Source organism: Chrysemys picta, chromosome 1, assembly GCF_011386835.1.
Source record: "Chrysemys picta bellii isolate R12L10 chromosome 1, ASM1138683v2, whole genome shotgun sequence".
Taxonomy (NCBI): domain Eukaryota; kingdom Metazoa; phylum Chordata; order Testudines; family Emydidae; genus Chrysemys; species Chrysemys picta.
Window position 1 is genome coordinate 99571349 of NC_088791.1, and position 27233 is coordinate 99598581.

The 27233-nt window shown below is 43.0% G+C and overlaps 1 protein-coding gene across 3 annotated transcripts in view; it reads left to right on the forward strand.

Annotated features, from left to right (window-relative positions):
* Positions 1–8797: 8797 nt before the first annotated feature.
* The window catches only part of NUAK1 (NUAK family kinase 1), a 60840-nt gene continuing 42404 nt past the window's right edge, over positions 8798–27233 (forward strand). Inside the window, exons 1-2 of one of the 3 annotated variants that reach the window (XM_008179367.4) lie at positions 9105–9237; positions 10425–10486. Coding sequence is in view for 2 of the 3 variants with exons in the window: in XM_005300784.5 (XP_005300841.2) it covers positions 8881–9237 (357 nt within the window). In the remaining variant the exon portion in view is untranslated. Of the gene's footprint in view, positions 9238–10424; positions 10487–27233 lie in introns of all 3 variants that reach the window. The other 2 variants (XM_005300784.5, XM_042843618.2) reach the window with 2 other exon arrangements.

Below are 27233 nucleotides of genomic sequence, written 5' to 3' on the forward strand. Positions count from 1 at the left end.
TCTAGCCTGAACCAGCAAAAATAATTTAGTAATATTTTAGTCTAACCCAGGTTATTTGCCTAAATGTAGACCTGAGTGGTGTTTAGTGGCCTGTTATGTGCAGGCAGGCAGATTGGATGATGTAGTGGTCCCTTCTGGCCTTAAACTCTATGATTCATGAGCAGGTGCTTAACTTTAAGCATATGAATGGTCTCATTAACTTTAATAACACGGTTAGGTATTTTTGTGGATCAGGACCACAGTGCTCAGCATCTTGCAGGATTGAGCGGTAGAAGACCAGCCCATCAATTTTGCTATACACACATCCTTGTCTAATATTGTATTGTATCCATGAGTTCCCGTAATAATAATACCTACGGCTTCATAGATATTAACTGTGATTGTGGCCAGACAAGTGATTATGTACAAATTACACCTACTTACTTAACAGGTCTGCAAGGTACATAATGTACATAATTGGAAAACACTTGGTATTGAAAAGTAGAATTAGTAGGAAATGGCTTTGAGTTCTGATGTTTATTTCCTCCCACTGAAATACATGAGAGGAATTAAACATCAAAACCTATGCATCTGATGTATAATTCCACCCACATGCTGTGTTTTTGTGAGAGTATTTAAACATTAGGTGGAAAGCCATTAGGCCAACATTTTCAAATTTGAGTATCTAAAGTTAGGTACTAAAATAAGTGGGATGATTTTCAGAGCTATTGAGCATTCACAACTACCACTGATAGGTCTTTGTATCATTAGTGTCCATTGGCCATTCTGGAAGGGTAAGTTAACATGCAGAATGGTAGAACAGCAATAATATGCCCATTGGGTAAGATTCCCCCTATTTTCTAACAAATAAATAAATAAATAAATAAAATCCAACACTTTTATTTTTAATAGTATGCGTCTCCTTATGTTGCTCCAGAAGTTTGGATCTTGTCTAGGCTGTGTCTTCCTGTAAGCTCCTGGGGTCTGTTAGAAGACTTCAGACCCACAGTGTTGATGCTGAACGTGGCTGCCTACCTTCTTTATGGTTAGGCTGCTGTGAGCACATCAGGCCCATACCCAAGTCCTTTCACTGGGTCCCAGTCAGCTTCCAATGCTAGTGTAATGCTTTGGTCATAACATTCAAAGCAAGTGATGGATCCCACCCCAGCTGCATCAAAGACTGAATTTCAATTCATGAACCATTGTGGCAGCTGCACTCCTCTAGGGCAATGCTGATCACAAAGCCCAGGATGAGATGCATGAGACTTGGGCACAAAGCATGCTTGATCCAGGGGATCTGGCTATGGAAGAAACTCCCAGAGGAGATCAGCCAAATCCAGAGTCTGACCATCTTTAGGAAATGCTGCAAAACCTTAGGCCTTTCCACCATGAGAATGAAACAACACTGACACCCCTTTCTATCCAGTAAACCCCAACACACCAAAACCAAAGGAAATTAACAGTCTAAAACACCAGATACACCACCTCCCAAACCTTAAAAAAGAAAAAATGCCCCCCCCAAGTAGTGTTTCTACTTCTTTGCTATGCTTTTGATTTTACAAAGAAGGCTCTCAGATACTACGATAATGGATGGCAGTCTAAAACCCTTAGATAGATCTGGGGCCAAATTCTGCTCTCACACCAGTGTAAATGTGGAATAACTCTACTTAAGTCTTCCATTAAGAACAGAAGTTGGTCCATTAGCATTACAGAACTACCAAATCCTCTCCTGGATGAATGTCATGAATCAATGACTGCAGTAGCATCCTCATCAGCACAGCTAGCCTGCAGCAGGCTGCCCGATTGGCCACACCACCTGATTGGCTGGAGGGACCAGCACGCCAGCTCTTAAGCCAGCAGCAGCTTACTGGTTGCTCAATGCTCATTTTCACCACTGTGACTGCTCCTGTGTTACCTTGTTCTTGCTGCCTCTGCTTGCTCCAGTTCCTGATCTCTGTCTTGACTCTGGTATCCAGTTCCAGCCTTCTAGTTTGACTCCAGTGTCTTGACTACTGACTCCGAATCTAGTCCTTGGTGCTTGATGCCTGCTCCAGCAACTAGCTCTGATGCCTGCTCTGACAACTAGGCTAGACTGTCCTTGTCCCACTAGGCTGACAGTATAAAGGAATTTATCTCATTACATTTCCTCTTTTCCCATTATAGTTCTTAAATGCTAATCTCTTTAATTTTATAAGGCACTAAAGAATATTCGTTTTGTATAGAAGCTTTTATGGGTGTTGTCTATTGTTTTCTTGCAAATTTGGGCCCTGATCCTACCCCCTTTGAAGTTAATGGCGAGATCTCCATTGGTGTGAAGGTGAGGACTGGGCCATTTGAGAACAAGGAGATGTTACATAACATAATATCAGACGTGGAAAAACTCTCTCTTGGTTTCTGTAGATACAGAGGGACAAAATCATGCAGAATCATATTTTTGTCTCAGAATCATAATTATCTGAATAATTGGGAATATCTAAAGTGTCTAAACCAGGTATTAATTTAAGATTATCTTCTACATCCATTTTATTTCTTTCCTTTCTCAGTATCTGTAACAACCCATAGGCCTAGAAGCAGGGTCTGGGGCACACACTGCTTCCTCATTACCACCAATGGCCCAGGTAGGGTTGCCTTTGAGAAATACTGAGAGGCTAAGCCCTGCAGGAGGTCGTGCCCTAAAGGGGATGAGTGACAGCAATCTGTGATTCCCCTACTGGCTGGCACACTCCATATAAATCAGAAAGCCCTTTCTGGGGTTTGTCTAGCAATGCCTCAGATCCCACTTGTTGTAACTCACCTGAATCCCAGATTCTCAACTTTGGCCCGGCTCCTGACCCTGACCTTGGTATAATGTCTTTGGTGTAGGACCATTGCTGACCCTGGTGCAAGATCCTGGTTTGGCCTGACCTGGATTCTTGCCTCACATTCTCAATTTAGTAATGGACTCTGACTCTGTGGTTTTGAGATGGGCTGCCCCAGACTGATCTTTGACTCCACGGTCCAGATACTAAGCAGCTCACCGCATGCCCACAGGCTGCCTATGACCTGGCTCTGGCAGTATCCTCACACCGGCTGCTGCTGAACAGTGATTTGCTGTTACTTCATTACTTTCTATTTTGACAATGACATAAATGTAAAATTGACCATAAAGCTGACAATAATTCCACAACAGAAAGGAAATATTGCCACATTGTGATATTTTTCATCTTTTGTGGGTACCTTCGTGTCTCTCATTTTATATATTTATTCCATAATAGAAAGGCATATTCTCCATTGTCATTGCTATTACATGTGGATAGATTCAGTACACCATATCTTATCTCTAATTTACATATCTGATTTGTTCAATGCCCCTCTAGCTTTTTGTTCAGTAAGATGGAAATTTAAAGCAGAGACTAGTATTTATGACTGTATATACTGCATCTAATTATGCGATTAAGAAAAGACATTTTTAATTTGGAGTTTTAGTTTGGAGTATTATTACATTTTATATCTGCCCATTCAGAATAAATAACAATTACTGATGATATATGAAGTCATATAAGTGTGATTATGGTGTATGCTTATGGGCAGGTCAAAGAGAACATTTTCTTGTGAAGATTAATAACCCTCCATGACCAAAATGCAATGGGCAGATTCTCTCCCCTGAAATTGGCCCCTCTGTGGTGCTCAAGATATGCAAAGGCTCTGGATATGCCCTGTAACTAGCTAGCTAAGAATTCATCCAGTCAGTCTGAGACTGGCATAGCTAGTTCCTATGCCAGCCTGCCCTAAGAAGCATGCCAGTGGTGGGAGGAGGTATGCCTGGAGTGCTACTTGCCTGCCTCTAGCAATTTTCAGCTGGCAGACAAGCCCTAGACTGCTGTAACTTTTAGCAGAGCCAGGGCTGGAGCTGCACAGGGCAGAACAGTCAGAGAGTTGTAACTACTCCCTAATAGCCTGCCCTCTCTCTTGCACTCAGCAAAGCTGGATGCAGGAGAGAACCTGACCCAATTTTTCTAAACTTTGTTATTAACTTATTTTCCTTCAAACTATGCCAGAAATACATATCTTGGTCCATTCCGCTTCAAATGAGGTTGCACCAAGTTGGCCAAGAATTTTGGGGCAGGCATGCAAAACAATTTTTCACTTCTTCCCACACCCTCTCAAACATAACCAGCTCATGTCCAGGCCACTATGCACAGCCCCAGAAATAGGATTTGCTTGAAGTTCCTCTCTGACTTAGCTACCTTATTTTACTTAAAATTTTGTGTGAGAGAAACCCTGTACATTGATAGATTTTAAAGCCAGAAGAGACCATTATGGTCTGACCTGAATAACACAGGCCATTGAATTTTCATCCTCCTAGGGATTCCAGTTAGGAATACAGCTCCTCCTTCTCTGCTCAAAGAAGAGGGTGTGTTCCCATTCCCTTTCTTTCCCTCTCCTGATCTTGTGGGAGCTCAGCCATCCCCTCTCCTCTTGATTCTTCACTGGCAAATGAAGTGAGGACTCAGTAAGTTGGAGAATCTGAAGTGGGAGCAGCAGGAGGAGCTGGTGGCTGGCGAGGGAAATTGTGGAGCTTTTACTGCCTGTGGGTGGTACAGCACGGACGTGACAAATGATGGGATGAATTGTTTCCTGCTGGGAGTCAGTCCCCTACCTGCTTCCTTATTTCTACAGGCAGATCTCTGCCCCTGTTGGCCAGGGGGCAGAACAGGAAAAAGGGAGATTCTGCACTCTCCTTCTCTCCCTCTTCCTGCCTCCAGAGGAAAAGGGAGACCTTGTCTCTGGCCTCCCCCTTCCTATAGAAAGAATCTAGGGTAATGGTCCTGTCAGTTGCCTCTCCTCTCCTGGCACTCCATAGTGGGGCATCCAGGCAGGGTATCGAGGGTGGATTGGAGCACAAGAGTTCCCCTGCACAGAGCCCCTGCACATGCACATTTGTTTGGTTGGCTAAGGGCCTGCTCAGAGATATGGACTCCAGTCAGATACTTCTATTTATTTTGCTCCCGTTCTCTTTGCCATGTCCCATCACACTAGATGATGCAATGTCACTATTCCACATGATGTCAATATTCAAAACATACCATCACCACAACTGTGAGTTTCCTCTGCTATATTGATCTTCTTTACCATTGGTGTTGAGCTAGTGATCTCACAGAGATTTGTGCGTTCACATTTGCCCGGTATGTTAAAGTCAGTGAGCTAGTGACCTCACAGAGGGCTCAGCCTTATCATCGGCCAAGAAAGCTAGAGGTCCTGAGCCAGTGAGCTCACAAGTCCTTTTACTAGATATTAGCCAAGCAACATGAAGTGTTGAGCCAGTAACCTCAAAAAGGCCTGTTCTTTACCATCAGCCTTCTGCACTAGAAAGGGTTAAAAGAATGTTGATAAGAATGATCTAGGGCATAGAAAAACTCTCTTATGAAGAGAGATTGAAAAGATTGGAATTGTTCACCTTGGAAAGGAGAGAAATAAGAGGGGACATGATAAAAATCCATAAAATGACTCATCTACAGAAGGTAGATCAGGGGCTTCTGTTCTCCCTGTCTCACAGCACAGGAACAAAGGGCTGTTCAATTAAATAAAAGGTGGGGAATTTAAAAAAATGATAAAAGGAAATACATTTTGTGTAATGTGTGATTAGACTAATTACCACCTGAAGTTGATGAGGCCAAGAATTTAAGATTCCAAAAGAGACTGGACATTTATATGGATTTCAAGAACATACAATTATTGTTGTTAATAATAAATTTTGTGGAAGGGATATTAAACCTCATGTGTCAGGGCTTAAACCAGTCTCTAACCATTAGAGATGAGGCTGAGACCCAATGAGAGGCAGAACATTATTCCACATCTGCCTGCTGTGGGGTTCTTACACTTTCCTCTGAAGCATCTGGTACAGGCTATTGTCAGAGACAGGATACTGAACTAGGTGGACCTCAGGTCTGATCCAGTCGGGCAATTCCTTTGCTCCTAAGATGAAGCTGCAGAGCCAATAACCTCATAGAGACCCGTGCTTTCACATCAGTCCATTAAACTACAGGTACAGAATCATTAACATCACCAAGACCCGTTTCTTGTCATTATCTCGGCAAGCTAGAGGTGCATCGGCAGACTTCACAGAAAGCTAAGCTCTCACATAAGCCCAGCAAGCTGGAGGTGCTGATCAAGAAACCTCACAGAGCCCTATGCCCAGACATCATCCCAGCATTCTAACACTGCTGAGCTAGCGTCCTGAGCTTTTGCATTAGCCTAGCCAATTACACAAGCGAAGCCAGTGCATGCACAGAGAGCTGTGCCTTAACATCATCCCAGCAAGCAAGAAGAGTTGAGTTAGTGACCTCACAAAGGTACAGACATTGACACCAATTTAGCAAGACAATGCTACTGAACCAGCAAATTCAAAAGGCCTGTGCCTTGTGATTATTCTAGCAAAGAAGAGGTACTTAGCTGGTAACCTCAAAAAGGACTGTGCCTTATTGTCAGCCAGCAAGATGAAAATGCTGAGCCAGTAACCTCAGAGAGGCCTGGGTCTTTGTATCTGCGCAGCAAACTAGTCATGCTGAACAGAGGATAAAGTAAGGGGGCAACACAGCTCCCACTCCTCTGCTAAAAGCAGGAGGTGCCCCCAACCCACTCCTGGGCTTCAGGGGATATGCAATTTTTAGGAAAGATAAGTTATAAAATTTCAACCCTGGCAATCAGTTGACATATCTATTTTGATTTAAGTTTTCTAGGCTATCTTTGCAAGGGAAAGGACTAGAAACTTACTTAAAAAGAAAAGAAAAGAAAAGAAAAGAAAAGAAAAGAAAAGAAAAGAAAAGGAAGTTGATTTTCTCCTTTACATTTCTAAGTGCCCCAAACCAGGGATGAGGGCTCTGCAGGCCCAAAGGTTGGCTCTGGATTGCATGGAAAATTTGGGCACAGAAATCAAAGATTTTTCTTAAAGGTGAAAAACACTAGCCTGGATCATAAGAGGGATTATATGTGCTGCACGATGCCAATGCAGAAAGCTGATGGGTGTGCCCAGTGTTTTTCTAAAAGTTCTAATTACACAGAAATCTTACAGAGCTGTTAGGATACTGGGGAATATAATAGTTTTTTGGAAACACTTTCTAGACATAAATGGGTACATTTTCTTCGGGGCCTCTATCCAGTCTGTGAGTGTGCATTTGTACACACAAAATTGTTGCATGCACACCTTTTATGCCTGCACTTTGCAGGTGCAAGCACTAACACGTGCTATAAAAATTCTGACATTGGTGTGCACATTTTAAATAACCCAATACCTGTGCACGCACAAGTTTTTGCAGTGTCAAATTTGAACACATATGCATGCTTTGGTGTAAGTCTGTTTAAATCAGGGGTTCTCAAACTGGGGGGTGGGACCCCTCAGGGGGTCACGAGGTTATTACATGGGGGTCACAAGCTGTCAGCCTCCACTCCAAACCCCGCTTTGCCTCCAGCATTTATAATGGTATTAAATATATACAAACATGTTTTTAATTTATAAGGGGGGGTCACACTCAGAGGCTTGCTATGTGAAAGGGGTCACCAATACAAAAGTTTGAGAACCACTGGTTTAAATTGTATGTGCATGTGTTTGCATCTGTAAAGCACAGGCTATCTTCAAATGCCTTGTGTTTGAAATTGTGGGCTACAGTATTCTGCCTAATCTTGCTAGTTCTCTTACTATAACCCAATGTGTAAATGCTTAGCGATCCTTATATAAAAGTGAAAATAAAAGCATCCTGTCTATCCACCTTTATGGTATCTCTCTGTCCATGGGATCTTCTATTGTCCCACTCCCCGCCTGTGGCATCTGTCTGTTCCTCCGTTGTCCTATCTGTCTGTCCTGGTATCTGTCCATCTGCCCCCTCATCTCAGTTTCCTTAGCAGCAGGTTGCAGCTGACTCCCTTTTGTGCCATGCTTTTGTCCTTGCCTCGCTTCATGCCGGCTGCTGGGCTGTGAGCTGAGTGGTTGGTTGGGCATTGCCAACCGCACCCTGCAAGCAGCGTGAGTCCCGCTTTGTGACCTGCGAAGCTGGCCACCGCCCCCCACCCCTGGCTGCCTGCTTCCCGCCCCCCGTTCAGCGCCTGCACTGGAGAGGGGCGGCTCCCGGCTGCAAATCCGCTAGGCGCTGCCTGCCCAAGCCAAGCCAAGCCCGCAGGGAGGCGAGCGAGGCAGGCGGCGGACTGCCCGGGGCATGTGCGGAGCTGGGGCGGAGGAGGGACTGTGGCTTCCGCTCACGGCCGCGGCAAAGCGGCTGCTCGCCACAGCCAGGGCCGGGCTGAAGGGAACATGAGGAGGCGACTCCGGCGCCTGCTCTGCACGGAGAGAGCGGCTCGGCCGCCTAGCCCCGCCGCTGGCTCCAGCCCCAGCCCGGGCACCCTCCGCCACCAAATATAGCCCGGAGCAGAAGGGCACCTTCCAGTCGCACATGTGCGGCGGGGCCCCGGCGGCAGGGACAGCCAGCGCCGGGCCCGCGGGCTGTAAATACCGACACCCCCCGGCCGGGCAGCCCGGCTGAGTGAGGGGCCAGGCGGGGCAGTCTCCTCGGCGGCAGCGGCCGCTGCTGTAGCACAAAGACGGAACTCGTCTCCACGCCACCCCCAGAACCGCTTCCCAGCCCGGGGCCACCGGCCAGGAGGGGGCTGCCCAGAACAGCTCCAGCCAGGGGATCCCCGCCAGCGGGGGCTTGCCGGGGCGGAGCGGGGTAGCTCCTGGGCGTCGCTTCTTCCCGGGGGGCGGAGTGGGGTGGGGGGACTTGCCAAGCGGGGCTGCAGCGGCGCCTGTTCCCCGAGTGCCAAATGTGCCTCAGCAGCCGGAGAGTGGGGTGAGGGGGAGGAAGAGGAGGAGGAGGGGGAGGGGGCGCTGCGGATCCCCACCCCAGTGGCGCAAGGGCTGGTGCACAGCAGATGTGGGGAGAGCGGAGAGGCGGCAGCTGCGCTCCCGCGAGTGCCCCCCGCGCCGTGCCGCCGCCGCCGGAGATGGAGGGCGCTGAGCTGGATGCTGGCCGCGGCCCCTCTCCCCAGCGCTGCCTCTCCTGCGGCTCCCAGCCGGGCGCCGGCAAGGGAGCCGCGGCCCTGGAGGAGCCCGCGGAAGAGGCTCCATCCTCCGAGGTGACAGCGGCGCCGGAGCTGAGGAAACAGCAAGGGGTGAAGAGGCATCACCACAAGCACAACCTGAAGCACCGCTACGAGCTGCAGGAGACCCTGGGCAAGGGCACTTATGGCAAAGTCAAGAGGGCCATCGAGAGGTTTTCTGGCAGAGTGGTAAGGCAGCCTGAGCTGTTTTTCTTATAGCTTCCCAGAGAGAACACCGCTCCTCGGGTGCATCTTCCCAGGAGCTCGTTAGAGACCAGTCCCCTGACCATTAACTCAGAGGAGGTAGAAAGGAAAATGTGGCATTCAAGAGGTGCCCAAGCCACAAAGCTTCGAGCTGAAATTTCCCCATTGTATGGGAGACTATGAACCCAGCTCTTTGGGGTTCTACATTATACAGCTAGTTATGGAGTTTGAAACTAGATCTGAATAGTCTTCAAGTGCCTTTGGAACCAGTGTTTTGACTCCAGCCAAATACTTATGATGAAGCATGTGGGGTATTTATATAGTTGGGCATATTTACCTGGTGCCAAATGATATTTATGATTGGAATAAAATGTGTATTTGTGTTGGCCTTCACAGATGTGGCCATCATCACCAGTAACCTTATCTTTATTTCTAAGGGTGGAAATGTATAGTGCAGTGAAGCTTGTTGTGTTCCCTTTCTGTGTTGAAGTGACCTTCAGAATGGTGTCAGAATATTAATTGTTATTTTTAAGTGATACATTGCAGTGATTTCTTGCAGTTAACTTTTGTGATCTGAACTTGGCTGACACCTAAAAATGCTGGGACTGCAATTCAGCCCCATTGATTTTTACAGTCCAGTTCATGGCTCAGTTTTGTGGGATGGCTCAAGACCTAACACAGCCTTGAGGCCACCCTGTAATAACTGGAGTCCAGCAAGTCCTCCAACATCTCCTTCAGCATCATACAGATGGGCTCTTGTAATGCATCTGAAGTAACACACACATTGCCATTTGTTTTTCAATTGAAATACATCTCCAGTAGTAGGGTGATGGTACAAGATGCAGCGAGTGCATTAGGGATTGCTTGCTCAGAGACATAGATGCTTTTCTGAAGACATCTTAACATATATTTCATTTGAGGTAGACTGATTTTCAGCAGACTTTGTACAAAAGCAAGACATTGCCCTAGTGAGATACAAGTTTTGTTTAATTGCTGTTTTTGTTTTGGTTGTCTGCAAACCTAGCACATACCCGAAGGAAGAAACAGAAACTGCCAGTGAGATGGCTTTAACAAGGGACATTTACTTTACAACTAGATCTGTGTGTCAACAGTTAAAATGAGAGTTTCAACCAAGCTGTACAATTACATTATGTGTTCTTTCATTTTACTAGCTCATTTGGAGGCTGGCTAAAGAGAAACCAGAGATGAACATTTCTGCACATGCTCACTTCAAGTACAAGATTTTTAATGTTTGCTGTCTTGGCTGGTCTAAAATTTCAGACTAACAGAAGCTAATGATCTCTATTATGGAGATGTTTTTAGTTGCAAAAAGTAACAAACATCAATTTTTTAAACTTGAATAACTTAAAGAAAGATGTTGAATGGGCTTTAATCCGATTTGTTTAGGGGAAAACTTTTCTGAAAAGAGATGCAGTTTTTCAAATTTCAGTCTGAATTGAATCTATGTGGCTGAGGTAGCAAAGCTTGGGGAAATAGGGAGAAAGGTGAAAATCACAGTACAGCTGGATTCTTAAATGAAATAAAAATATTGCATACAATCTATTTACCGGTATCTAGAATACTTTCTGGAGTATATTATAGCTTAATTTTATATTGTAAAACATAATCCTTGCCACATGGCATTTATTTTTTTATTAATTAAGATACATTCAATTACAATGTAATGTTTTTGCCTGAACTCTCCTGTTTGAGCACATGTAAAATATCTGCATTTTGTCTGTTCTAAAGAATTAGAGCTAGTGGCCCTGAACCCAACCAGACATGAAGTTAATAGAAATGACCTTTTTTCCCCCAGTTTTCCCCCTGACTCCCGTACTTCGAGCAGTAATTTCTCTCACAGACCACTTCACCCACAAGAGGAGAATGCAGCAAAAGGGGGCTGGGTCAGGAGAGGCACAGGGTTTTCATTCAACTTTTTTTCATTCTCTTTTCTTTCTTCCCTTCTATTCTCATTAGTCATCAGCATTTATGGCATCATTGAAAAGGCTTGAATAGATTCATACTGTGACCAGCAGGGGATGCACGGAGAGCAGTGTGGCAGGCACCATTCCATTATGTCTTAAGCACAAATTGTCCAATAACCAGAAGCTAGGTTTCAAGAGTCCCAAGGTCATTCTCTAACCTGGCTGTTTGCTTCCAATCATCTTTTTTTCACTCAGCAGTATGTAAATAGTTCAAGCTGTATGGCAACAGATTGCAAACCTGAACCTTGGAAACAACATGACATTCCCAGTTATTAGCCCTATCCAAGTGATCTGCGCTAACATATTTGGCCTTTAACATTTTTATTAGCCAGCAAGCAATTTAGCTATACAACGTTTTGCTAAAGATTATTGCATGAGTAGCCAGACTTTCATATAAAATATAAGCCTTTGAATTTTGCATTCAGTTGTTTCTAACTGTAATAAACAACTTAACAACAAAGTCATTCGGCAGGTTTGAAAGGCTAAGAGTCTGATTCTGATCTCACAGTGCTGTAAATGAGAAGTATCACCACAGAAGGCAATGGAGTAACATCAGTATTAAAAACCAGCATGAGAGGAGAATTGAGTCCTATATACATAAATGGCTCAATCCTGCCCCAACTGAAGCCAACAGCAAGTCTGTATTGACTTCAGTAGGAATAGTATTTGGCTTTGATTTAGCAGGTTATGTATATTTAGTTTATCTTTTTTTTTTTTTTTTTTTTTTTTTTTACCATTTTGCATTGAAACATCTTCACAAAGTGTTCTGAAAGTAAAACTGCTAGGTGGATTGTATGATATATTTAGTTTGTTGCTTAAAACAACTTATTTGAATGTGTACTAGTTACTACATACAATGTTGTGTGTTGCATGAAACAGAGAAATTAATACCCCAATATGATATTTTGGGGCACCCTGTTTTCCAAACAAGATTTCCTTATTTAGTACTGGTTGGGTATAAAATTCACACCTTATGATATCTTAAGTGAAAGTTCCAATAAGTATAAGGGTGAAAAGAGGATATAGAAAGTCTGTGAAATAGCATGTACATTGAAATTCCTGTAGGTGTTTTCTCCACTTGTCCTCTTGCACATGAAAGCAGTAGAACAAAACTTTGCTCATGTACTATAATCAGTACTGGTTAGCCAAGGAATCCATAGTTACAATCATATAAGTGCAAGGCATGCTAGGTAATGGTCATATGTGCCTGTACAGGGCACGGTGCATAACGAAAGGAAATGCTGCAAGATGCTCATGCTAGGAAATGCTTGCTTTTGGGATAATTATCCTAAATTGCTGATAGGTCCTTTCAACCTTAATTCCATCTTTATGTAATTTTATTCTGGGATTACATATAAGCCAGTAAATGATATTCTGTTGATACGGTGCATGTTTTGGTTAATATCGGCAAAAGAAGGTTTAGTATTGTGAAAATTGGCAAGAATCCAGATGAAAGCCTGTTACATTGCATGATGCACTCAAAGCAAAGCAGAACTGGATTTTTTTTAAAGGAGGCACATCCAGAGCCCCTGCGGGTCCACTTATTTAGGGGTTCCCTCTTGTGTCATCATTCAGTCCCCGCTCCATACCCCAATATCCCAATTTTTAATAACACTGTATATTATATGTAACAATTTTTCACGTGCCCACTCTCCAAGCACCCAGTCTCTGTCCCTCTCTGTCCCCCTCAACTCACTCGACAGATTTTTCTTTCTGCAGTGCCCAAGAGTGGGCTAGGGGAGTGGGAGCAGCAGCAGGGAATTTTTTTCTCTGGTCCCCTCCTGAGAGTCAGGGCTTTTATCTTCCTCCTGGCCAACAGAGGGCAAACATTACTCTTCTCTCCCTACCCCTAAGACAGGCATATTATTCTGAGAACTGATGACAAGTTGTAGCACAACATAAAACACAGGAATTTCATGCATATTGGTACAGGTGTTTACATCTTATTTACTTTTCTGTATAGAAGTGCACCATGCAGCTCTTAGTCATAGGGACAATGCCAAATTCAATTTGGCTGCAAATTTACATTGTATAAAAGCAATCTCTTGCAAAATTAGATCAATAGAAACATTGGCACAGTTGAAAAAATTCCAATGAAAAAACCTTGTTTCAAAACAAATCAGCATTTCCCTGTAGTGTTGGAAACTCAAACATTGCTTTTGAGAACCTGAAAGTGAAATAGTGTAAACAAAGGGAAACTGGCTTCATTGACTGTCATTGCCCTGACAGAGGGAAGTAGAAAACATAATAGTAGTAGTGATAAGTAGTGACAAGTAAGTGGGATTTTTTTTTAAGTTTGGTCATTTTAATAATTAGGGTCTTATTTGTAAGACATACATTTGTTTGATTACAACAAAATTTTTTAAGTGGAGTATGTCCCAATTAACAAGAGAAGAGCAGTTGTTCAGATCACAAGGAGTAGTGCCCCGATTCTCCATTCTGCTGAGTTGATCTCAGTGTAGGAATAGAAGGGTGGGAGTAACGGGGTTGTGCACCACTTTAAAGCCTTCCAGTATTCTTGGTCCAGTCAACATTCTGCCCAGTCCTGAGGGCTATAGGGCTGCTCTAACGGACAATATGCTCTGGTTGCAGTGGCTGCAGACTGAGAATAGCAGCACCCACTCTTCATTCTGTCTTCCGGCATGCCCCATACATGGGGAACTGAGAAGGGTCTGGTGCAGTGCAGTTCCAGTAGAGCTCTGTGGCAAGTGGGGAACCACTTTATGGCAGGTCCAGTTTATGTAACTTTTACATCAGCAAATTATATAAAGTGTCTGTCAGACAACCCATAATTGAGCCCTTTAGGGGTAGATCAGTAATCCATTACAGCCAGAGGGGAAAAAAAACATACATTAAAAGCAAGTTAATGTTGAAAAGTCAAGCACTCAAAAGTTAGGAAATGTCAGGGGTATAGTTGTCTGTGGAACCTTAATTCAACTCTCTTGTATGCTTTATTTTAATTATGTGATCACGTCCTGTTTTATCCACAGGACTCCTCCCTCATACAGTGAATGGACAGTTGTTCAATACACCTCTACCCCGATATATCATTGTCCTCGGGAGCCAAAAAATCTTACCGCGTTCTAGGTGAAACTGCGTTATGTTGAACTTGCTTTGATCCGCTGGAGTGCGCAGCCTCCCCCGCTCCCCCGGAGTGCTGCTTTACCACGTTATATCCGAATTCGTGTTATATCGGGTTAGAGGTATTTATTTTTATTCTCATTGTTCATGTGTGGCCCCATGCATTATTTACTACACATTATTCAAACCAAATACAGAATTATAAATTTCCTTATAATTTTTCTATAGTGCTCTCATTGTAGTAACTTAGTTCATGACAAACATTAATTAATGTGTCTTTGGAACACTGCTGTGATGTGAAGTGATATGATTATTATTCCTATTTTATGCATGGGGAAGTGAGGAGCAGAGGTTAAATCCAAAAGTGTCAACATACTTTGGATGCCCACTTTGAGATGCTGGAACCTGACTTTTTCAGAGTACTTAGCATTTTATAGCACTTTGTATGTTCAGAGTAGAGCTCCTGCAGATTTCTGTTGCTGTTGTGAGCGCTCAGCACTTCTGCAGATCAGACCCTAACACCTCAAGTCAAGCACCCAGAAAATGAGGAACACACAGTAGCCACCTGTAATTTTTTTGGCTTAATTGACTTGCCCAGCATCACACAGGAACTCTGTGGCAGAGGCAGGGATAGAATCCAGTTCCCCAAGGCAGCATTCAAGTGCCTTAGTCATGAGATCATCATTTATTTTCTTGCAGTTCCCTGCCTCTTTCACTACGTACCTTCTAACTTCTGCAACAAATGAGGCAGGGGTCCCACAGACAACCCCTTTTACTACTCAATCCTGATTCGTTCCTAGAGCAGTCTTTCTCCCACTTGGCTCTGGGCTTTAGCAAGGCTGATCTTACCAGGCGCCATGGTAAAGAGGCAAGGAGCGGGATGAGCCTGGTGTGTGAGGCCACAGAAGGGAGCTTGGGGCAATGTGGGGTGGGTGGGGTGGAAGAGGCAGGGGCCAGGGACATCCATGGGGGGCGGGGCAGCGGGGGCCAAGAGCATCAAAATACAACTATACCTTATTGAATCTGAAAAAAAAAACCTGCATAAATAAATTACAATGATTTGGACAAGTATATGTGCATATTTATTTGTTTTTCCTAAAGTTAATTAAGTATTTTAGGAAAATTTGTCAGAGCGGCCACCAGCAAGAGTTGGTGGCCGCACTTAGAGACCACCAAAAATGTTGTTGTGAAAACCCACTATCTGCATTCCAGTCAAGCTGCACTCTCCTCTTCTGTACTGACAGGGAACAAGCTGGGGGAGCATTGAGAGTACAGGAGAGAGAGTCTTCCTGCTCTCAGTTCCTGTGCCTGGTGCCACAGTGGGACCTAACAGTTGCATGAAGCAATTGCAGGGAAGGTCTGAGCTCCTGCAGTGTCAGGATGGAGCATGCTCAGTCTTTCTGTGAAGACAGTGCATACACGCTCCAGTCATCGCACAGGAGCTGTGAGAGGGTTGCAACATGCTCTGTGCAGATGGAATCTTTGGCGAATTTAGCTTCAAACTCTAAAAACACTCTATTGAGCATATGCAAACTGAGATTTTTCAGAGGCTTATGACTTTTGATACATTTGGGCAAGTTTCCATGGAGATGAGAGAAGCTACATTCCTGACACCAGGGAGACCCCCTGCTAAATTTCTAGTTCCTGCTCCAAAGCATGGAGGTGTTAGAGCTTAGTGAAAAAGTTATAAGACTTTTTTTTTTTAATAAGGGCAAAACAACATTTTTCATAACCTCCTTCTTGGAAATGGCTGAACCGCTAAAACTTTCCAGCAATATTCATCCTGAGGCAGATCCCAGCATGGAAAATTGGCAGTCCAAACAATTAAAATTTGTGAAAGATATAAGCAACTGAAAACAGAGCCTTATAACAGAAAGTGGCAGGCAACCTTAACTATGGGAATTGCTACCTGCACTGCCTATAATAAGCCTAAGCAAATTGGATTTGGGGACTGATTTTTGTTGTTTTGTTCCATCCCTACTTATTATGTAACTTTGTTCTAAAACAGTGGTGTAAATATTTCCTAATTAAATCCAATGGTGTATAATTTATTTTTACTTAAAGTCCTTCATAGAAAGTACCACAAATTTATTACAGTGAAGTATCATGAGGTAAGTGTCAAGTGGCTACATCCAACCCTCACATACATACTTGAGTATCTGAAATGTGCAGGAAGAGGTTGAGTTTCAGGGATTGAAATAGAAATTGATTGTCCTGTATTCTGCCATCCTTCCTAAAGCACAGCTCTCCAGATCCTCAAACTAGAGAGTGATTAGATCAAAAGGGGTGCTCCTAGCTAAAAATAACGTAATGGCTGAAAAACGTAGAAGCAAGTTAATTTGGTGAAATAAATATTCTGTAAAAGTCTGCATCAATGAGTTGCCAGTAAGGACTCGTAGTTGTCTGAATATGATAGTTTTCACAAATCTTTTAGCTCAGTCGGAGCCAGATGTTAACTCTGATTCTTGGGTGGACATCGAGTGGGTGGCATTTACTGGAGGACTTTGGATCTATAAACGAGTGAATGGATTTCTAGGCTCTGGGATCCTATTTCTGGCTCTTCCACTGACTTGCTGTATGATTTGGGGCAATTCAGTTAACTTCTCTGTGCCTTAGCTTGTCCATCTATAAAATAGGGATGCTGCTACTTTGCCACACAGAGAAGTTGTGTTAATTTATGGGCCAAATTCGGCCCTGATTTACACCCCATGCAATCTCACTGAAGTGAAAGTCGTGATAGAATTTGTCCTAGCGTTTATAAAGCAGCTCTCAGTTAAAAAAATGCTATAAGTACTAAGTTTTATTACAAATGGTTTCTGTTGTGTGTGAGAACACAACAGAATGGAAACTGTACAAAATATCTCTTGGTACATATTAATCAAATGTATTATGGTGTTAGGCTGTGTGTGATTTTATCTTTGCCTAAGAATCACAATTACAATATGACATGTGGAGAGTGCTTTCATACATATTCTAGTTTGAGCTCATCTGTGTTGGATAAAGCTATTTGGAACTTACAGTTCCTGATAAATATTGTTTATTCATTATAGAATTCTAATCACAATTACTATGTGAGTCAATTTTTTTTGGTAAATAAATAACTAGAAGGTCTTTGCTGGATTGGAGAACCAATAAGCAGCAGGTGGTAGCCACAAAATACCAGAGGAGAAAGCCATACATGGGTTAAAAAACACTGACAATATTTGGTAAACCTTGGCTACAGCCAGATCCACGTGCACAGATCCATGAAAATCAAAGGAGGGAGAATGTGGGAAACATTCTAGTGCCCTTATAGCACACACAGATCTGCTGACATTTTTCTCTTGTTCTTTCCCCCCAGAAAACAGAATTTGGCCCTACATTGTCAGGGCATGCACCTGATTCTTTAAAAAAATATTCTTGTTATACTTCTTCGTTTGAGACACACTTCTTTGCAACTCCAACTATACCCCATATATGGACCAATCAGAAGTGTAATACTAGATATGCAAATTATATTGGTTGATGCATCTTTTAGCAGACAGGGATACCATGTGTGTCTATTTAACAAACGAAACCAAAAACTGTTTCCACATTTTGCTAGATATATGGCCAACAGTGAAAAAAACTACAGAGCAAGGTAAAAACTGCATCTGTGTGTTGTTATATTTGATGACCAATTCACTAAAGCCATAAGTGTATCCAGGCTTTCAATAGTGTTCTCCTGCTGTTGCTTCCTGTACTCCCTGGCTAGAGAATCAGGCACTGTGGCTCTCATTTGTCTTACCCACATGAAAGCCTTTAAGCATCTGTGAGTTATGATTTGAGAAGTATCTGCTTTTTAAACAGATTATATTTATCACCATGTCTGCATAGACAACATTGTACATTGTATAAATTAGAAGATCCTAGACCTTTGAACACTAGGGGGCTGGGTGAGGTATTCCAGGAGAGTATAGCGTCTGGCCATACTGATCAAACATCCTGGACTCACACCAAAAATACCAGATGTTTAATTCATGTAGAGGCCCTTCCATCACCTTTAACTACATGTTCAAATGGGGAAAAAATGCCTGAATGCAGTCGTCCCTTGCTGTGGTGCTGTCTAATTTCTGATTGCAGCTAAATATAATTTTTATACCTATCACCATGTGTACAAATTAACAATCCCCAAGTCACGCCATTAAACTAATATGGATTATTGATATTTGTAATATCCCTGCTCTCCAAGGACAAATAGCACTGCTACTAGCTTTGATTGTTCCCAAGATATCAGACCTTGTAACTGCCACTGGTCCAGGATTGAATACTAGTCCTGGATCTTGCTTGAGTGTGATTTTTTTTTCAAGTCCTGTTCTGACACACGGAGGAAAGGAATAAAATATTTTTATGGTTAGTTCCTTTTATTTAAAAAAAATGGCTGATGTGGGAAAAGTGCTTGACAGGATTGGAATGTTAGGAGCAGTCCTGGTGGAATTAGATTCGTGAGCCAACTGTAGGTAAACTCAAAATTGCAAATTAAATGCAGTTCATTCCATGGGTTGTAGCTTATTTCATGGCCACAAGTCCATTCCTTGGCGAAAATGATCACATGACCATCATTCTTCTATCCAAGACCAAAAGCTTTTTTTAATAAAGAGTTAATCTTCCAGTAAGTAATTCCCCAGTCATCCCTCACAACCTACAACAGTTGTTCCTTGTCCACATGACTTCAGCAACGTCCACACCACAGCACTCTTCCCTCCACAACCCCGTTGCCCACTGCACACCCCACATTTTGTTCACCTTCCATGTTCTCTCCCACATCCCTGCTCAGCCTTTCATGGTCTCCTTAAATGGACCATTCACCACCTCCTCACTTCCAGTGGGGCAGTTTTATAGTGCACTGGGGAACCAAGGAGGACATGAGGTGGGATGTGGGGGAGCTTGATGGTATTGGAGATTTGATGGGGGGCAGGAGAGTGACTAGGGATCCCACTGTCTCTGTGACAGGGCATCAGTGCTTAAAGGGGCTCCTTCAGGCCTGTTGCCTTGGCTATCTGGTAGACCAAGTCAGCAGCACTTGGTAAGCCCTTGATGTGTTGGTATTTTGGAATAGAGGCCCTTAGTTACCTTGGCACTGCTGCTGGCATATTGGAGAGCTCAGGCAGGAGCACTGGAGGAGCCAAGTGTCTGAGCTGAGACACTGGTGCTTGAAAGACTCCCCATGGTGCGAGTGTTTCAGTGTGTTGGAGAGCTGAGTCAGCAGTGTTTATGGGGGTAGAGGGGGCAGGGTGTCTTTAAGCACTGATGCCTTGGCACAGACATAGTGATTTGTACATACTTGACTGAAAAAAATAGACCATTTGTTTGTCCTATGAAGGATTATTCTGCCAAAGTTGGAGACTAAATTCAGTCATTAAGATATAGAGCAGAGAGATTTTGGTCCTGCTTTAGGTGGAAATCACAGTGCAATTTTGACAATGGAGTTGCTACTGATGCCTCCAGAATATATTTCCCATACACAGAAAAGGGATCTAATCCCTACTATAACTATCAGTCTTGCCACAATCCTAATGATGGACATGCTAGAGGACACTTCCAAATACAGTGAATATTATGGAGGAGATTTGTTTAATTTAAACATGAATCTGAATATTTTCCTTGTAGAACCTGCTTCATAATCTAGCAATGAGGGTTAGATAAAAACATCTCTGCAAGACAGCATGAACTTTAGGATCAGTGTTTGCTAATGATCAGAATTGAAAATAACTGGTTTGCTTATTATTGATACAAAAGATTATCCATATTTAAGCAAAAGATTAACAAAGAAAAATGACTGTGCATCATTTGTTCAAAAAAACAACCCACTATCATACACATTTGGAATTTTTGTTTTGTTTTTGCTGGGCTTTGCGACATAAAGTCATAATACGTTTTGGTTCCATATTGGGGCTTTTAATTCTGTTTGTCATAAGGAATGACATGCTTTAAATAGTGTAGTCCTGGAATTTAGAACCCTTGCATCTGTAGTTAAATTTGAAATGAAGACTTACCTCATAATCACCTTAGCAGTGTTCTGTGGTTTGTTGTTCCAAGTGGAACATTTTGGCATAGGAAAAAGTGACCATCGGGAGAATACTGAAGAGTGAAACCTCCTTGGTAGCTGAATGCTCAGCAGGAGGGTAGGTTGACTAACACTGCACTCCCTGAGGCTTGAAGTAGTTGCGTACCGATATGAAATATTATAGCCTGTAAAAATACCAGCTAAAATACAGTACTACTACCTTACTACAAGAGTATTTAAAATACATTAGAAAGCAGTACAGCTGGACCTACACCAATGGGTAAAAACATTTAATAACTCTATTGTGATAGCAGTGGTTAGCTAAACATTTGTTTGTTTGACGTTACGTCTATTTTTATGGTTCGTTGTTCCCAGTCATCTGAGAATGAGCTTTAGTTGGCCTTAATTAACCCAGATAAGGGTGTACATGAGGGGGGTACTCACCTCCCTCCCACAAGCAAAGACTATTTGAACCTTGTCTGCATATGAGTAATAGGATGTTTATCCATTTCTTTATCCTGAGCAGCCTTTTCTTTATATAACTCAACTTTTCCTCATTCATTTTTATTTATCGGCTTTTTCTGTGGTGCTTGTCATCACCATAATGTCGGAGCACCCCACAGCCATTGACATAGCCTTGCTACATCCCTTTGAGATAGGAAGAATTATTTCTCCCATGTTACAGAGGGGGAAATGAGGTCTGGTTTATACTGAAAAGTTTTGCCAGCAGAGCTATATCAGTTAGGATTATGAAAAAATAAAATCATACCCTTAACCAACACAGCTTATGTCAGCAAAAGCCCTACTGTAAACACAGTTATACTGGCAAAAAAAAGTCTATTTGCTGGTATAGCTTATTTCATTTGAGGGAACTGGACTGAGCTATACTGTCAAGGCTTTATTGTTTGTTTGTTTGTTTGTTTTTCTGGAATAAGCTGTGTCTCCATTAGGAGGGTTTGATGGTATAACGATACTGGTTTAGCTATACTGACAAACCCTTCCTAGTGAAGACAAGGCCTCAGGCAATGAGAGATTGAGTGACTTGCCCAAGGTCACACAAGAAATTTGTGGCAGAGCCAGAAACAGAAGCCCAATCTCCCAAGTGTCACTCCAGTGCCTTAATCATAAGCCTAGCCTTCTTCTACTTGACTATATATGGCAGCTTCATACATCCCAGGAAAAGGCTGCACTTCCTCTGTGACAAGTAAAGTGAGTATCTTCCTTTGAGGCTGTAGTTGTAGCCCATGAGCACCGTAGATGTTATCTTTTCTTCCACCCACGGACTGTCTCCTCTTCTTCATGCCCAGACCCTACCCCATTATCAGCTTAAGTAGTTAAGACTCATAATGAACAAGGGCCTTCAGCAAAAAATTGTGCAACATATTGGCAGCCAAGTGATTGGCTGGCCCTCTTTTTCAGCAACTGTCTTATTCTGAGTATAATCCAAGAGTTTTCTATGCATCTCTTTATTTCAGTGAAATAAGTATAGTCTCAGTTCATCCTGTCTAGCATTTCATTATAAAAATGTGTTCTAACAGGACCATGAAATGCTTCATTGTGGAGTGAATATTACCATGGAAGAATTCATTAGAGAAAAGAATTTCATTATGTACTTTAACCTCCCTCCTTCCAGCCTTCCTCACATGCGAAGAAAACTGTGTAGCCATGAACGTTACTGGCGATCATTATTCACTCTCCCTGAATGTAAAACAGAAAATCACATTCCTTGTGACGTCTTTGGGCCAAATTCTGCTCTTGGTTACACTAGCTCTGTTGTAAGCTGAAGAATTTTGGCCCTTTGTTTCAGTTGATGTATTTGTTTAATGCAGGCAAGGGCTAAACGACACACTTGAAAGCAATCTGTGTTATTGTCTGTAGAACAGAGCTTGTGTTTTATGAACTGGCTGATCATAAAGGCAGCATAAATCATGTAAAGCATTCTCATTTGCTTTTTCTCTTTTTTGCAGATGGGGCTCATAGAGTAGAATTGCAGTCAAATGTCTGCTCCAGGATATTTTAGTTGAACTGTATGAGTCCATTAAACAAATGTAATGGCTTTTTGGAAAGAAGTGCTCTGTGTTTCAAACCAAATGTTTTACATAGAGAACATCTGGGTATTACTGGTGTTTGTGTGTACAGCACATCAGACTGCAGCCTTAGTGAGCTCAGTTGGGAGGTTGCCTGGGATGTGGTTGTAGGATATGACAGTTCAGTTGTTATAGGGAATAATTTGTATGAAGTATTGCCATAAACTGGATGTTTGGCACAGGCAGCTGTGTCTTTGTTTCACTGTACACCCAAATTCTTCTCATTATCTGCCCAACAAAGCCCTCTATGACACTTTAACAGCCTATTATATAAGCTAATTTAAATGTTGGCTCATTCTGAGCTATGGCATGCACATTAAAGCACACTTCAGAAAGCAGTCACAGTAAAAGGAGGGCTAAGATTGCTTCATTTTCAACAAGGCAGCTCTGTTAATCCTTGTCATGGATTATCTGATGCAATTGAGAGGTTAATGCAGTGCTTGCACAAATTAATATAGGATTGAGCTGGAAGTTATCAGTATTCTAGTGGTAGCCATGTGCATTCTTGTTTTTTTAGGAATGTAAAAATGCAAAACCAGGAAAACACATAATTTAATACAATGCATGGTTTTATCCAGAGGCTAAAAAAAGGACTTAATTGCTGGTGTAATTCCACTGAATGTAATGTATTTGGTTTTATTTTAGCTAAGTCAGGATTAGTCTATTTCTAGGACATGGAGCCAATAATTTATGTAGAAAATGTCACAAATGTTTTTATTTAGGATTTGTTTTAAAAATTAAATTATTTCTGCCACTTAGCAAAGGAATGCCTGGCTCAAATGAGATGAAAGTGGTTCTAAGTTCCAGAGTAGCAATGCAACCTCCTCCTTCAGGGTAGTTTAAGTAAAAAGTTAAATAAAATGGCTTAGGCAGTCGCTAGCTCAGTCCCTCATGGACAGCAATTCACATTGCACAGCACCACTTAAATAGTTCTACGCAGTATGACATGATTTGTGGTATTTGCTGGGATGAAATTCTGGACCAAGTAGCATGAGAGGGAATTGTTCTCCACTCTGGGGACGGTGGTACATCCAAGTCTGTGTTAAGGTCACTGGCAGGGTGAAGTGGGAAGCCTGTGTTGCTGCTGGTGCTCTACCTAATTTTTTGGCAAAAGGATCCCAGAAATCTGAGCACTGACTCTCCCTTGTTCAATTGACTCTGGCTAAGGCAGCTGCCAGGAAAAGGGGGTGTGCGTGTGATGGGGGTGGGGGCTACAGTCTGAGTGAAATTACACAGTCCGAGTGAGTTCATTGCCAAAGGTTTTTTTACCCATTCCTTTGTTCTGGGTTGCCTCTTTTTCAAATTTAATTCTCCCCCAACTGTTCAGAACAACCACCTTGATTTCTGAACAGGGAGAATAGGTACCCTTCTCTGTGGCTGCAAAATTGCTTGGTAACCAGCTGCTAGATCTTGTGATAGGACAATTCATTCTTCACCCTCCCTATCACATCTTTGTCCACTCCAGCACTACTGGCCCCGGAGAACCGGAGCATGGTTGTTTCTGTATTACCCTTTCCACCGAGCCATTAGGTTGGCCCCTCTCATTTACTTTTGATAAATAGAAAGGAGCAGCAGCAGGTCCCTCTGCTTTCAGGGATACAGATATTTCTTAGAAATCAGAGACGGATGGAAAAATAATGTTAGCAATTCCCTTCTTCCCTCTGTAATAATTCCATGGAACTCTGTAATAATTTCCAGGATGGTCCATAACCAAAAAGGGCAATTAAATTAATACCATTCAGGCTAAACAAGATGAAACCAAAGTAGAATTATTAGAAAAACGAGAGGAGAGTTTAGTATTACAGAATGATCTGCAGACCTAGAACAAAAGGAAACTGGGTGAGGTTTAACTGACAAAGTTGCCAACATTTGAAAATATTTTCCAGGGTCAGTTCTCCAAACAGGATGGGGGACTGTGGGTTACTAGGCCCCCAATAGAGGATTGTATTTGCAGCCTGGTCCATTTTAGAAAATTATTATAATTTAGCCATCAGGGCCTCAGAGTTGATACTCCTGTGTGATAAACTGAAGCCCCTGCCCCTCCCTCTTCATTACATACCTTTGTGCACATTATATCATATTCCCTGTATAGTACACCACCCCTTGTATCATAATTGCTGCCCACAATTGGCAAACCTAAAGCCTGAATTTCCTACACACCCAAAACTCCCATTGACCTAACTGGAAATTTTAGATGCTCAAGAAATACAGGTCTGGGCCTTGATTAGCACAGTCATAACCCAGGAATATGGATTCTTTAAAAATAAACTTTGCAAAGAAAACCTCTTCATGCTGTGGTGCTCAGACTGAAATAATAATCTCTTTTCCCTTTTAATTAACTCTCATCCTGCTTCTAAGACCAACAGTGCTGGGGGAATAAAACAAAATCCACATAAAACCCAGGATAAGCATTGTAAAAGTGTATGCATGAGCACATAACCCCTCCCCACATTTATACTATAAAATTACCTCTCATTAATGATGGAGAGGAGAACCCCCAAAGTCTGTGGTTTGATGAGCAAACAGCAGTCCTGATGCTTCTCTGAATCTATAGAGGCCCTATGAGCTGGTGCCCTATTGTGTCAGCACCTCCCTTTGGTCAGACAGAGTGTTGCACGGAGTCTGTTCAGTTCAGCAGGGCAGTCAGTCCCCCCTTCTTGTCTGAATCTCTGTAGTCCTACTCTGCAGGCAAAGACATTAAATTCTCTCTCACTGGAGTGTATGGGCTTCTCCTTACGTTTGGCAGGGGTTAGCTGTACCTTGTCCTCAGGAGGTCTGGAACCCCCTTTGGTTCTTAAGTTTCTGTTAAGGGATAGGTTGGAGAACCCAAGCCCACCCATCAATTGTGGTTCCAGCTCAGGGCCCTCAACCCTGGCAGGCAGAATCAACCCTCAACAATTCTTCTGCTGTACCCTGAGCTCCATCCTACCTCCCTTAGTTCTATTGGTTTCTGCAGCCTGTGGTGCTGGTCATCCCTTTTCTGGGACAGCTTCTCACCAGCTTGCTGGCAGGACCTATTTTCTCTAGTCTGCTTCTTCCTCTGGCAGCCACCTCACCCCTGTGCTTCTCAGCTCTTTTATTCTCCCAGCTGCTGTGAGGCTGCCAATCAGTGTTGGCTGGTAGTTCCTGCATTAACTCATTGGTTGCCTAGCCAGCATGGGGTCTATACACCCCATGACAGGCCTTTGGTCCATTATCTTCTCACACCACTCTACCTGCTGTGGGGCCTTATGGCAAACCTTAGGCTGCTGCAGGCCATCTTTAGTGCATTAGGGGTGTGGCCAATAGACATTTCCCCCTCTCTGTGACATACTGAGGGGAGGATGGCAGACCTCTTCCCTCAGTAGTGTCTTCAGGGAGTGGGTTGGTCCTGCTCCCATTGAAGTCAAGGGCAAAACTCCTACTGCTTCAATGGGAGCTAGATTTTGATTGTTTAGAGAAGCATGCAGTGCTTCTCCCCTACTGTCTTTATTTTGAGAGAATGCTTTGTAGATTACTCCTTTGTTAGAGCTCTGTCAAAGAAAGCCAAGTATTTTTATTAGCATGCACGTGCCCATGTAATGGGCCTTATTATTAAGATAAGTTTAATTATCTTAGTGGCAATATACAGTAGAGAGAGAAAATAGGGTGAAGAGTTCCCTTAATGTAGGCAGTGTTAAACTTGTCAATCCATATCATCATCAACTGGACCTTATGTTTGAAAGGAAAATGTACCTGCAAGTAGGTCCTTGGAAAATTCTAGTTAATTGTAAGAAAGAGTTTTAAAATCATCCAAAACTCTTCTCTTGTTTTATGTGTGTCATTTATCTAGCGTCTTTCACCTCACTCACTCACTCATTCACGTCCGTCACCCCAATCGGGGTATGGGCCGCCAAACACAGATCTCCAGAGTCCTCTATCCTGGGCCATTTGCTCTAGTTGGTTCCAGGTATAGCCCATTTTTATGCTATCAGCCTGAAGGTCGTGTCGCCAGGTGTTTCTTGGACGGCCTTTTTTCCGCTTGCCTTGGGGGTTCCACCGCAATGCCTGTCTAGTGATGTTGGTTGGCTACTTGTGTAGCGTGTGTCCTATCCAGCCCCACCTTCTCCTTATAATTTCTTCCTCCGCTGGAAGTTGACGGGTGCTCTCCAAGAGGTAGATGTTGCTGATGGTGTCTGGCCAGCGGATCTGGAGAATCCTTCTAAGGCAACTATTTATGAAGGTCTGGATCTTCCTGGTGGTTGTTTTAGTTGTCCTCCAGGTTTCAGCTCCATACAATAAGACTGATTTCACATTGGACTTGAACAGTCTAATCTTTGTTGCCAAAGACAGCTCTCTGGAGCTCCAGATGTTCTTGAGCTGTAAGAAAGCTGCTCTTGCCTTACCGATCCTTGCTTTGATGTCTGCATTTGTGCCACCCTGTTGGTCGATGATTCTGCCTAGGTAGGTGAAGGACTGTACTTCTTCCAGAGGGCTTCCATTCAGTGTGACTGGGTCATTACTGATGGAGTTAATCTTGAGGATCTTGGTCTTGTCCTTGTGGATGTTGAGGCCAACCTGTGATGACGTGGCTGCCACTATGTTAGTCTTCTCTTGCATCTGCTGTTTGCTATGCGAAAGGAGTGCAAGGTTGTCGGCAAAGTCCAGGTCATCAAGCTGGGTCCACAACGTCCACTGGATTCCGTTCCTGTGCTCATAAGTGGATGTCTTCATAATCCAATCAATGACAAGGAGAAAGAGAAATGGTGACAACAAAACATCCTTGTCTGACTCCGGTTTGCACCTGGAAGCTGTTTGTAAGCTGCCCTCCATGGATCATTCTAC